The 12,544-nt window shown below is 37.6% G+C and overlaps 1 protein-coding gene and 1 long non-coding RNA gene across 2 annotated transcripts; both read left to right on the top strand.

Moving 5' to 3' along the window:
* The first annotated feature begins 1,798 nt into the window (after positions 1 to 1,798).
* LOC105441721 (jasmonoyl--L-amino acid synthetase JAR1-like) lies at positions 1,799 to 7,057 on the top strand. Its single transcript, XM_030989786.1, has 4 exons — positions 1,799 to 2,303; positions 2,997 to 3,308; positions 6,356 to 6,491; positions 6,844 to 7,057. The coding sequence occupies exons 1-4, from the start codon at positions 1,847 to 1,849 to the stop codon at positions 7,055 to 7,057; spliced, it is 1,119 nt and encodes a 372-aa protein (XP_030845646.1). The 5' UTR covers positions 1,799 to 1,846.
* Positions 7,058 to 7,450: 393 nt separating this feature from the next.
* On the top strand, positions 7,451 to 9,212 carry LOC115925966. The gene is made up of 3 exons (XR_004064897.1): positions 7,451 to 7,595; positions 8,098 to 8,174; positions 8,734 to 9,212. It is a non-coding gene; the product is annotated as an uncharacterized LOC115925966 (long non-coding RNA).
* Positions 9,213 to 12,544: the final 3,332 nt, after the last annotated feature.

Genomic DNA, 12,544 nt, shown 5'->3' with positions numbered 1-12,544 from the left:
TATTTTCTTTAAACTCTGATTTTCTTAGAGCAGTATTGATGCTGGTCATTACAGATCTCATAGATTAATACTATATGTATTAGATATATTTACAGGGATTAAAGGCCAAGTCAACTCCAATTTTCAAAAATGATAGCATGTTGTAAATAAATCAAAGGTTAAAAATCCCAAATATCAGCGTTAGTACTTCAATCAGGTGTTTGCTTCCCGTTTAATCCTGTTTGGACCATTGGAAATTAACCCAAAAATAAGTTATTTACTTTATTAATGAACCATTAAGGTATTTCAACATGCTTGCAAGGTATAATAATTTTGAGAAAGCAAAAGTTTCGAAAATGTGTACTTTACCAATTCTTAATAAATTCAATTGCCCTTTTATTTTCGCAAGAACATTTCGTAATTGTGAAAAAAAGGCACTAGGGGAGTAAAATATGTCCACGCCGAGAATAGTTAGAGACTTCTCAAACTGGATATTTTCTAGTGAATGTTGATTATGTCAAGCAGCTCCTTTCAATAATGTCTTCGTTTTGATAGCGATGATTACTGTCGGAATCTTTACAGCTTGGCTAAAATGTGGGTAAGTGACAAACTGTCCGAAAGAAAAAACCTGTTATGTGATCAGCGTGCAATGACGTTTTTAATTCTGTACGCTATTATTTTCGAACCATGTTTCGCTTCGTCTGGTCGAATATTAAAAGCAAGCGTTTCTATATCTAAGAAAAATAATTATGGAGCCAATGGGTCCCCTTGTCTTATCCCCATTCAACCAGAAAACAGCCATATGAAACACCCCTATTCATCACGCAACTCTCTAAATTGGTATATAAAACCCTAAAATAGTTACAGAAAGATCATCCAAAGTTCAAAGACTGGAACACTTAAAGCGAATCAAACGCCTCTTGGATACTTAGATTAAAAGAATATCCGGAATATTTTAATAATTAGAAAAGAAAAGAGCGCCTTTTACTGTCCGAACAGCTTATACAAGATATCTATCCTTCAAAAATGCTTCTTGATCAGGGTGGATCAAATCGGGTCAAACTTTCTTCATTTTTTCTGTCAGTGCTTTCGAACCGATCTTCAAGTCCACATTCACAAGATTAATTGGTCGATAATTTCAATCAACATTCTGTCTTTCCTTTGTTAGATATCAGTGCTATTAGACCCTGGCCGATGTTCATATCTAACCCAATTCGCACAATCTAATCATTGTAAGCATATTACTTGTACGTAATTTTCACGAATTTTGTGTCGTCTCTCCTTCCTCTTCATGTGAATATGCCATTACAAGCTCACGTATATCGCACATGAGAAGATGGCGATGATTCACAGCACTTTTAAAAATGGCGCCAATTTTCTGTGAAAAAAAAACATTAAATGGCGGTAATGTTATATTCGTATCGTTTACTAAAGCAATTTTTAATACAGATAACAATATTTCCATACCGGTGGCATTTTCTTTAGCAGTCAAGGAGTATAAAGTTTTCTGCAAATGTTAATTTGCAAATGAAAAAACATCTAAATGCGTTAGCATGATAATATCGTTTACTAACTCATCTTATCCCTATCTATGTGTGTCGTAACAGGACTGCTTATTGTAGTATCTGGAAGCGTATCTCTGATTTTTGTTCGGTTAATGATGCTCAAGACATCCCCTGACCAAAGCATCAAGAAGCTTCTCTTGCACTTCGTTTTCTCAGTCGCCTCTTCTCATAAAGCTCGCTCACTGCTCCCAAAATTTCGTGAGACCCTTAAACGACCCGGTTACTACCAAGAACGCATCCTGCTCGATATCCTCAGAGACAACAAGGACACTGCGTATGGTAAGGACTACGGTCTGGTCTCTATGCGGAACATCAAGGACTTCCGCAGCAAACATCCTCTAACCAAATACGACCATTACCGCCCCTACGTGCAACGCATGATGGACGGGGAAGGTAGCGTCCTGACGGCGGTGAGACCGAAGTCTTTCACTCGTACTTCAGGTACGACCGGACAACCAAAGTACTTCCCGATAGTAGATAGACAAGGTATCCTAATGGACATATCATCAGTCGTAACGGGATTGCTCCAAGAGGCGTTTCCTGTTCTTGGACCGCTACAGAAACGATTGCAGTATTACGTTCATCCGGTGATATCTCGCTCTAAGGCTGGTGTACCAATAGAATCGGCGCTCACGATCCCAGCAGACAACGCCCTCCTAATGTCAATCTTCAACACACCCCCGGCTGGCTTCACTATCCTGACAGCGTATGAAGCCACTTATATTCACCTGCTGTTTGCACTGAGAGACAAATCTATAGGTAAAGTATAGCGCCAATTGGGCTAGAATACCAGTCATATTAATGTACTGGATCGAAAGGGGAATTTTTAAATACTAAATTACAGTCCATTAGATAAACTCCAGTTCCGGTAAAAAATAAAAAAAAATTCTCACAGAATCAAACGAAACTTACACTGAATGTTCAAAATTACAAATAAATGACATGTGCCAAACAATTTTGGAAGAAAATGTATACTGGCTGAGTAATGAGCATAGAAAGACAAGGAAGTCAAGGTAGTACTAGCCCCGACACCATGTGTGTTGTCCCATATGTAGCTTTCTGTGTACAGTTCTTGTTACTTTACCAAGACTCGATCAAATTTATTATGATTTTGATGACTCCAGAACCTTGCAGTGCACACCAATACGTACATGCTACATGATCAACTGTTTCTGATCCTTTCCACACCTTTTCTTTCACAATGCAATCGCATTACCAGTACTAAATTTTATCTTTAAATATGAGTAAATAAATTTTATTTCAATTGAGCTATATGGAAACATGATAAATACAATAGACAATGAACCCACGTTAATAATATTCCAAGATACACCTGATAAGTGAGTTTCAAGCCTAAGAAATTCAGTATTTCATAGGGGTAATAAATTCAAATCTATCAATAATAAAACGAAGATTAATAATTCATAAAGATGTGATGTACTTGCTTTATAGGAATAATCGCTTCTAACTTCGTAACCTTCTTTGAGACGATGTTGGTACAGCTGGGGAATTGTTGGCAAGACATCGTTGAAGACATCGAACACGGGACCATCCTGTCTTCTCTCAATCTCGACGCAGGAATCCGCGAGCAGCTTTCCCGTGAGCTGGAAGGAAAGGGCGACCCCATTCGGGCGGAGGAGTTGAGGAAGGAATTCAAGAAGGGTTTCGAGCACATAGTCCCTAGGGTGTGGCCTCACGTCAAAGTGATCATGGGCGTAGACCCACAGGACACCAGATTTCGACTTGCAAGGAAGTATACAGGAGGTGGGTACAAAGAAGAAGAAACAAAATCAAGTTTTAATCAATCAAACGTAAATTTGAAACTCCACGGTGTGACCTTTTGAGCACTCTCATCTGTTTACTTTGCCCGATTTTGCTGCAATACCCATCGGTGTAAGTGTTAAAATGTTCTTTGAGCGAGCGCGGACACAGTGCTTTTTGTCTGCAATTCCCAACTGATTGAAAATTTCAGTCCTTTTTCCGTCAAAGATAAACAGACAGTGTCTCGGATTTTCCGTAATGTTTTAACCAACCTTTACTCGATAAAAGGATAAGGTAAGAATTCTTGGTAGATTTGTGTTTGAATTCGGCGTATGAAAGGGATATCGACTGCTTAAATACTCGAGAACTGGCTGTTTCTATACTGGCTCTTGGGAAATTTGCCTCCGCTGCTATCACCCCTCGGCGCGCCACCCACTCAGGCGCGCCTCGGAGTAATAGCAGCGGAGGCAAATTTCCCTTGAGCGTATAAAAACAGCCAGTCCTCTCGTAGCAGTCAATATCTCTATAATAGGGACTTTTAGATTTGCGTGGACTGATACGTGTGACGTCCATTCAAGGCAGTGCATTAAAAGGACGTCGATCGTAGCATAGACCTATTGTCTTCGTGCGAATCTAAAACTCCCTACTGTAAGCATGCGTGACCCCCCCCCCCCCCCCCCCAATACAGTAAGGGTTAAGGGGTTCAAAAACGTCCATTTTGGGACATTTTGACGAAAAAGAGTACTCCTTCAAAATGATGCAAAATCCCGCTCTACGCGCCCGTATACGTTTAAGGGTATTTTTCTAGCCCTCAGGGCCAAAAAGGGGTAATAATTCGTCGTGTTAAGTTTGCTCATAGTATGGACGACGACCGCGAGAGGGAGCTTATAATGAGTGCGAGTCGGTTTGAAACGATCTTAAGATCTTCAGTAGATCAAGACGGATGCCTACGATACCGACCAAGACCTACCGAGTCTCACGCCCATATAGCTGATCCCTTATATTTTGTTTTGCAAAGTAGAATAGTAACTATTCACTGTACACTGTGCACTTTTTGTAAACACTACATGTACTTTATATAAAAATAGATCAAATTTGAAATGTAATTCTTTTATTTTTTCAAAGAAAGGACTTATGAGGGCTGTGCATTAAACCCGTTTAGAAATTTACAGGTGGATGCTATTGCTTCTATATTGAAATAATGTTTTACATTGTGAATTTACCATCAGAAGCGCAATTTGAAATATTTTACATTGTCAACAACTTAAATGGTAATCCTATCGCTCTTCAAAATGCTCAAGGGTTAGTATTTTACAATACTTGTTTAGGAGTACACCTTTTTTGAATTACCCGTAATCATGGTGTGAATTCAGGAAAGAAAACCACGCGAAATCCTCATTTAGGTTTCAGAAGACATCCTCGTTTAGGGAGTGTCTGGAAAACCTGTTGTCACGCATGCTTACAGTATTTCTACATGACTGAGATCCCCGGATTACTTTGTACTGAAACTTTCATGAATTTCAATCTTGCAGGTGGTGAATGTAGGGGTTTCTCCTTTTTTAATAGTAGTCGTGGAAGTAGTAGTAGTAGGAGGAGGAGGTAGAAGAGGATGAGCAGTAATAGAAGTAGTAGTAGTTCAAATAGTAGTAGTAGTAGTAGTAGTAGTAGAAGTAGTAGTAGTAGAAGTAGTAGTAGTAGTAGTAGTATCAGTAGTAGTAGTGGTAGTAGTAGTAGCAGTAGTAGTAGTAGTAGTACTCTTTATATATCAATACGAAGATCAATACTATGTACTGGCGGTTAGACATTATTTTCATTTTGTATTCGAATATTTCCTCAGGTGTTGTCTTTTTATGCCTCCGCCACCGAAGGTGGTGCCGGAGGCATCATGTTTTCGGGTTGTCCGTCCGTACGTCCGTCCCGTTTGACCGTTATCACAATATCTCAAGAACCATTTAAGATTTAAACTTCAAACTTAAGGATAGTATGTATCACCATAGGAAGACGATCTGATTAGATTTTGGAGTACGTAGGTCAAAGGTCACAGGTCACAGAGGTCAACTTATGAAATTCCTTGTATTGACTTTGTTAGCGCGATATCTCAAGAACCATTTAAGATTTAAACTTCAAACTTAAGGATAGTATGTATCACCATAGGAAGACGATCTGATTAGAGTTTGGAGCACGTATGTGAAAGGTCAAGGGTCACAGAGGTCAACTTATGAAATTCCATACATTGAGATTGTTATCATGATATCTCAAGAACCACTGGAGATTTAAACTTCAAACTAATAGTGATAGTGTGTATCACTATAGGAAAACAATCTGATTACATTTTGGAGCACGTATGTCAAAGGTCAAGGGTCACAGAGGTCAACTTATGAAATTCCATACATTGAGATTGTTATCATGATATCTCAAGAACCACTGGAGATGTAAAAACTTCAAACTTAAGGATAGTATGTATCACCATAGGAAGACGATCTGATTAGATTTTGGAGCACGTGGGTCAAAGGTCAAGGGTCACAGAGGTCAACTTATGAAATTCCATACATTGAGATTGTTATCATAATATCTCAAGAACCACTGGAGATTTAAACTTCAAACTTAATGATAGTGTGTATCACCATATAGGAAGACAATCTGATTAGATTTTGGAGCACGTAGGTCAAAGGTCAAGGGTCACAGAGGTCAACTTATGAAATTCCATACATTGAGATCGTTATCGCGATATCTCAAGAACCACTGGAGAATTTTCACTTCAAACTTAATGATAGTATGTATCACCATATCATAATATCTCAAGAACCACTGGAGATTTAAACTTCAAACTTAATGATAGTGTGTATCACCATAGGAAGACAATCTGATTAGATTTTGGAGCACGTAGGTCAAAGGTCAAGGGTCACAGAGGTCAACTTATGAAATTCCATACATTGAGATTGTTATCATGATATCTCAAGAACCACTGGAGATTTAAACTCCAAACTTGTTTAATTTATATTTCACTTGCTATTTCTCATGGCAATTCTAACTAAACAATTATCTTTCAGATATTCCAATATATTCTTACGTAATCGGCGCATCTGAGGGATTTATTGCAATGAACATGTGGCCATTAGAGAAGAGGCTCGGCTATGTTCCTTCTTTTCTTCACAACTTCTACGAATTCATCCCCATCGCTGAACTGTAAGTACCCTGCCAGAGGGAGCCCTTTGCTTTGGGAGTTGAGATCAATCGGGCTAGGGCTGTTCTCATTAAAACGTTCATGCATGGTTGAGCTTCAAAGAAGACACCATTGAATACCCAATAAATAAATTGTAAAATGTTACCCCGACTATGTGGAAGTCCTGTCCACCCTTCCCCTTCATTATCATCGTCATCATCATCGTCATCTTCATCGTTATTATCATCATCATCATCAAAGTTAATGGGTTTTACTGGCTGCAATCAACTTATATTTTTTTGAGTGATTGGTCCCCCACTGGTCCGCTACAAATTTCCGTATTTTGCCTTCTTTTAAAATTCATGTGGTGATCAGAGATGAAGAAGAACCTGCTACCCTCTTACCCCAAGAACTCCAAGTAGGTGAGAGTTATGAGATCGTCATCACATCAAAATCCGGGCTCTATCGGTATCGCATGGGTGACGTCATCAATGTTACACGATTTGAACAGGCAACACCGGTCTTTGAATTCGGATACAGGTTAGGTCTATTTATACACTTTGGGGTGAAGATAGTAATATTGTTATGAATTATACCCCACCCCTGACCCTTTCTCCATTCTCTATCTGTAAATCTCTCTCCCTCTCTTCCCCTCTCATGCCTCTGCCTATGTCTTTCCGTCTCTTTCTTTCTTTCTTTATCTCTCTCTCTCTCTCTCTCTCTCCCCTACTCATGCCCCCTTCCCTTCTCTCTCTGATTATCTTTTTCTATATATATAATCTGGTCTTTGAAGAATCTGTATAAAAATTGCAGCGCGTGTTAAATTTGATTGCAAATGTGTTTGAATATAATTATATACATGTATATGAAAGATTTAGAAAATGTTAGCCACACGATAATGAATTTGAAATAAATAATGATTTCAATAATATCCAATGATTCAAAAATATTATATTACCTCCGTTTGTGTCTGTTTAGGAATGGACAGATGTTGAACTGATTTTTTGAGAAGATTGATCAGAAAGTCTTCTACGACTCGCTCAAGACCGCTATTGATCAGTGGATTGAGGTGGAGTTGACTAATTACGCCGTGGCTGAGAGTACATTGATCGATACAGCCACCCAAGGTATGTTGGAATGCTCTCAATACGTTTTCATAATATAAAAGCCTAGTATGTGACGCGGCGGATAAATTTTTCCTAGGCCTGACAGAAAGAGTTGATGAAGTAAACTAATTGGCCTCGTGATGATGCAGGCTAACATGTCCCGTTAGGTGTAATACAGAATCTTCCCGATTTCAGCAAGCGATGTGCATGGCGATTCGTTGATTATAGCAATCACAGAATAAGACAAAGGCAACTAGTAATATTAGAAATAGTCTACTTACTTAATTATCAGATACAAAACATGCCAGTTGACGTTTCCAAGAAATAGCTGTCACGAATGATACTTTGAAATGAGATGAAATATTAAGGTACTATGAATATTTCCAAATATGGATGAACCTAAATAATGTCAAAATATATTCATGAAAATAACAACGAGTGCAAAGTAAATATACATTTGAATTATTAGGATTATGACTACCGAATTAATTATTAGTTTTATTTATCTGTCTTCCATTTCCAGGAAATGCTGCTCCATGTTATATCCTTTTCATCGAGATAACTGGCAGTGTGACAGTCAGTGAGGATCAAAAGAAAATGGTGAGATTATACGTCTAGCTACCTTTTCTTATTTATCACCCCATTATTTAAATCCGTTCTTTCAAAGCCGTGTCACAACAAAGAGTTTTTATCATTCGTCCTTTGTGCAATGTATGTCATTTCTGCTTAAAGGGTACCGAAGTGTTACGTTAGGAAAGCAAAGATGACAAGGTTGCTGTTTCCAAACAATGTTGTGCTAAACAATACATGGTGTGGTGATCAAACCAGCCTCAAACACTGAATTCCCCTTGCTCCAGCTCGTTGCTTGAATGATTTCGCAGTGGACCTCATGCGCAGTCTCCGTTGTTTAAAACCAGTAACCTAGACGACGAGCAAATATGGTGTTAGCACTTTTGGTACTCTATATCAAGGCATCAATTTTATTGTTGAAGTTGAACCTAAGAGTTATTCTATAGACTTATTCTAATTGTTATCTTAAATAATGGTGATACTTAACGGGAAAAAGATTTTGAAATGTTATTATTATTATTATTATATCATTATTGTTGTATGATTTTTTTTTTTTTTTTTTTTTTTTTTTTTTTTTTTTTTACTATAGATTGACACAGAACTTCGAGGCAGTAACTGTATCTATGACAGACTCCGATCAGATGGTAGGATAGATCCACCGAAGATCCACCTCGTTAGACCAGGAGCGTTCAATAAGCTCCAGCACTACTCGGTCACCAGTGGTGGAGCTTGTGATATCCAGTACAAAGTTCCTAACAAACTGGTCAAGGTTGAACTGGTTGAGATTTTGATGGACCAGGTTTATTAATCACTGATAAAGTGATTAACTTCCATTTCCCCGTTATATACCACTTAGCATGCTTAGGCCTTATTGCTTAGTACATTGTACGCCTTATATTTACAGTTTGTCAAGCTAGTGACTGCTATATCATTAGATGAACGTACCCAGTCATAGTAGTTGGCTACATTTACTTGCTTCCCTTCATGTTGTCAATGATTTCTCGAATCAAACTTCCGTCAATATCAAATTATATAAAGAGGTTTCTCAAGTTATTATATTGTGCAGAGTTATATTATGTTAAATACGGTGAGTATTGTTTGTAAGTTTGTTTGATTTTATTTCTGCATTTTTCAACGATAATAGAAAGTAATGTACGAATTACACTGTAGGTAAATATGAATTAAAATTCATATATAATCATATCATAATTTAAATCAATAATATAATTAAACCTTTTAATAACACAGTTGAGGGGAAGAACTTGTTTTGCTTCAAGGGGAGGGGGGGGGGGGAGAGGAGAACACTCCTTTTTCCAACCTCAACATTCACCCCCCCCCCTCCCCCTTGGAAAACACCCCCTGTTTGCCAAGGGTGGGGGTGTTTGAACAACCGAAACGACCCCTCGATACGCCCTTGACAAGTAGTCCTTAAACCAGGATAGAATTTGCTCTCGAATTCCATATTGTGTCAAGTTCTCGAATCAATATAGCGTGGTTGAGCGTATCAAACACTTTACTTACATCCAAAATATTAATACGTGGTCTTTATTTGCCATTGCACTGGTAATTTTGTCGTATATTTGTATAAATATTTTGTACAATGAGAAAAGATCATATTCCATGTTTTTTTCAAGCTCTTTCTATATATAACAAAATGAAAATGTACATGTTGCATTGAACAGATTTTTCAAACAGGTGTTAAGGTTTATTTTGCTTATTGCCGAGCCTTTTTTTCTTGAGTAGAAACCGAGTGAACAAAACTTTCTTTGCTTCATGTTTGATTTATTTAATACATACAATTTCAGACATCGTAAAGAATATGAATATTCATATCCACTGTCAAAGGGAATATGGTTTATCGATATGTATCAACCGTTTAACAAGCAATTTCAAATAGATTTATGCTATTGCTCAGAAGAAACTAGCATTACCTAAAAAGCTAAACTTCTTGATAAAGAAGAAATCAAACCATGCTCTCGACAGCATAGTGTGGTACGGTATGTCACTGAAACAGCTCCCGTAGGATTTTTGTGCCAAAGTTGATTGTTGTTGTTGTTGCATTCTTGGATTCATTGGGGTCCAAGCTATCAAAAATTGATGGGGTTCAAATTTTCCCGAAGACACCAAATTACCCTATTGCGCGTTATATAAGCCATTTTTGGCGCCCAATAGGGACCCCCCAGGAAATGAAGGCGGGGTCTGAAAATTTGAATCCCATCATTTTTGGCCAATTGGGACCCTTTTGAAGCCAAAACAGCAACTTTGGCACAAAAATCCTACGGGATTACATACCATACCGCACTAGCAGGGGGATTTCATATCTAACATTTCCCCATACCAAAGAAAAATGGTGGTATGCGTTTGATCCTCGATCTTTCAGAATTAAATCTGAATCTTATGAACCAACATTTCAACATGGATTGCATTCATACAGCAACTTATTTGTTGACTCAGAATTGCTATTAAGCCTCAGTCGATCTACAGGATGCTTATTATTCGATCCAAATCAACAAGCATCACAGCAAGTTCTTGAGATTCAAATGAAAAGACAAATGCTGGCAAATTAAAGCCCTATCTAATGGTCTGAGCACGGCACCAAGGATATTCACTAGTATTGTGAAACCAGTGTTTGCCCACTTACGAGAATAGGAACATTAAAAGAGCTTTTAGTCCACTTTTATAATTTCATGTATGGTTCCTCTGCTGCTATCTATATTTGACAATCTTCAAGAACAACAATTTTTCAGCAGAACAAAGTGCAGTCGCACCCGTGGCCACTCACTTAAAGACGCACGTTCCCTGTATTCCAGAGGGCGTTCAAAATAGGTACGCGCTGGCGGACGGTGCTAGCTGCCTATTGACACCAACAGAACACGGCCCTTACGCAAATGGCATGTTCCGAATGCCCGAACAATGCCGACTATCGCATACATGTGCCGAAGTTTAATTCAATGCAATTCAATTCAATACTGGTTCATTATTCAATTTCAAAATACATGCATCGTAATTGTCATTTTATATGAAAAGCAGCAGAAGTTGGATTGTTCATGTTTACAGATAACTCGCATTTTTTGAATATTGACACGTTAAAAAGATTGTTAAAAATACATTTAAAAATTACATTACATATTAAAAATGACAAAAAGAAGTTTTATGCTTATAAATGAATACATTGGATTTTAAGACTGGAGACGACTTAGGTGAAGACCAGTACTGTGTTTGAAATTGAACATGTAGCTAAAAAAAAGCATTGAATTATGGATAGTTAGATTGATCAAATATGGTAAAGGGCTGTTTTTGAAGCGGTTGGTTTTGCATTTGAAATTATGATATGTAGAAGCCTGACGTAATGATATTCTAATTTCTTTTTTGAGAGGTAGCCAGTTCTGCCATGCTGGATGAATTGCTAACGATTTTGTAACTAATTTCTGGGCTATTGCACTTTGAAGGTAAACAAAAATGGTAAAGTCTTCCTATCTTAAAGGAGGAAGATCAGAGGCAACAGACACAAACAAATTATTAATTGCATTAGCAGCTTCTTTATAACAATGAGGTTGTTGTGATTCAATACCAGGAATAGTAATTGGAACAGGGTAACATTTACCGTTTGTAAGTATTTTAATATGTTTGTACCAAGCTGACGGATTATTCAACTTTTCTCTTTGTATATATACGAGAATTGTAACAATCATTTTCAGCAACTTTATTGCGTAAATGTTTACAAAGATAATTATTTCCATTCTTAAAAGCGCTTTGTCTGTCACGGATAAGTGATTTTATACGTGGAGTTATCCATGGTTTATCAGTATTGCACACATTTATTTCACATGTAGGCAAGTATAAATCAAGGTGAGTTTGAAGAGTATCGATTAACCTGGTACACGTTAACATTAAAGCAGAGTTTTGAAAAACTTCCTCCCATGTATGAGCAGTAAACCATTGACCAAACAAGCGTATCCCGCTGTCTATCAATGGATGTACAATCTTGTTTTCCTTTTAGTTGTTTGTTTAAAAAAATTATCAGGAGACCAAATGATACAGTTGTGGTCACTTATGCCAATTGGTGGAAGAGTCAAAATACCTGTATCAAATTCAGAAGAATTTGTGTAAATCTTGTCAAGTACATGTATGTTACATTCCCTCATGGGTTTATCCACTACTTGTTTAATCCTATCGTCTCTTACGATTTCTCGAAAGTTAAAATCATTGAAATCACCTAAAATTGATATCCCTGCATAAATAATAATAAATAATTATTATCCTTGCTTATATAGCGCCTAACACTTACTTTATCATCAGAAGTCTCTAAGCGCTCTACAATAATGCAGCATAACTACCCTGGCTTTAGCAGTGCAGCTGTTACGCGCGCTGCGTTTCAAGGAATACATTCCTACCAGGTA

The sequence above is a fragment of the Strongylocentrotus purpuratus genome, unplaced genomic scaffold, assembly GCF_000002235.5.
Source record: "Strongylocentrotus purpuratus isolate Spur 01 unplaced genomic scaffold, Spur_5.0 spur5_contig_843, whole genome shotgun sequence".
NCBI lineage: Eukaryota > Metazoa > Echinodermata > Echinoidea > Camarodonta > Strongylocentrotidae > Strongylocentrotus > Strongylocentrotus purpuratus.
This window is presented reverse-complemented; position numbering and strand designations above follow the sequence as displayed.

Bases quoted from the DNA above. Each gene is read 5' to 3' on its own strand.
- LOC105441721 (XM_030989786.1), top strand. From the start codon at position 1,847: ATGCGGAACATCAAGGACTTCCGCAGCAAACATCCTCTAACCAAATAC. The intron at 3,309-6,355 runs GTGGGTACAAAG...ATTATCTTTCAG, and splicing joins TGCAAGGAAGTATACAGGAG to ATATTCCAATATATTCTTAC. The intron at 6,492-6,843 runs GTAAGTACCCTG...TGTGGTGATCAG, and splicing joins TTCATCCCCATCGCTGAACT to AGATGAAGAAGAACCTGCTA.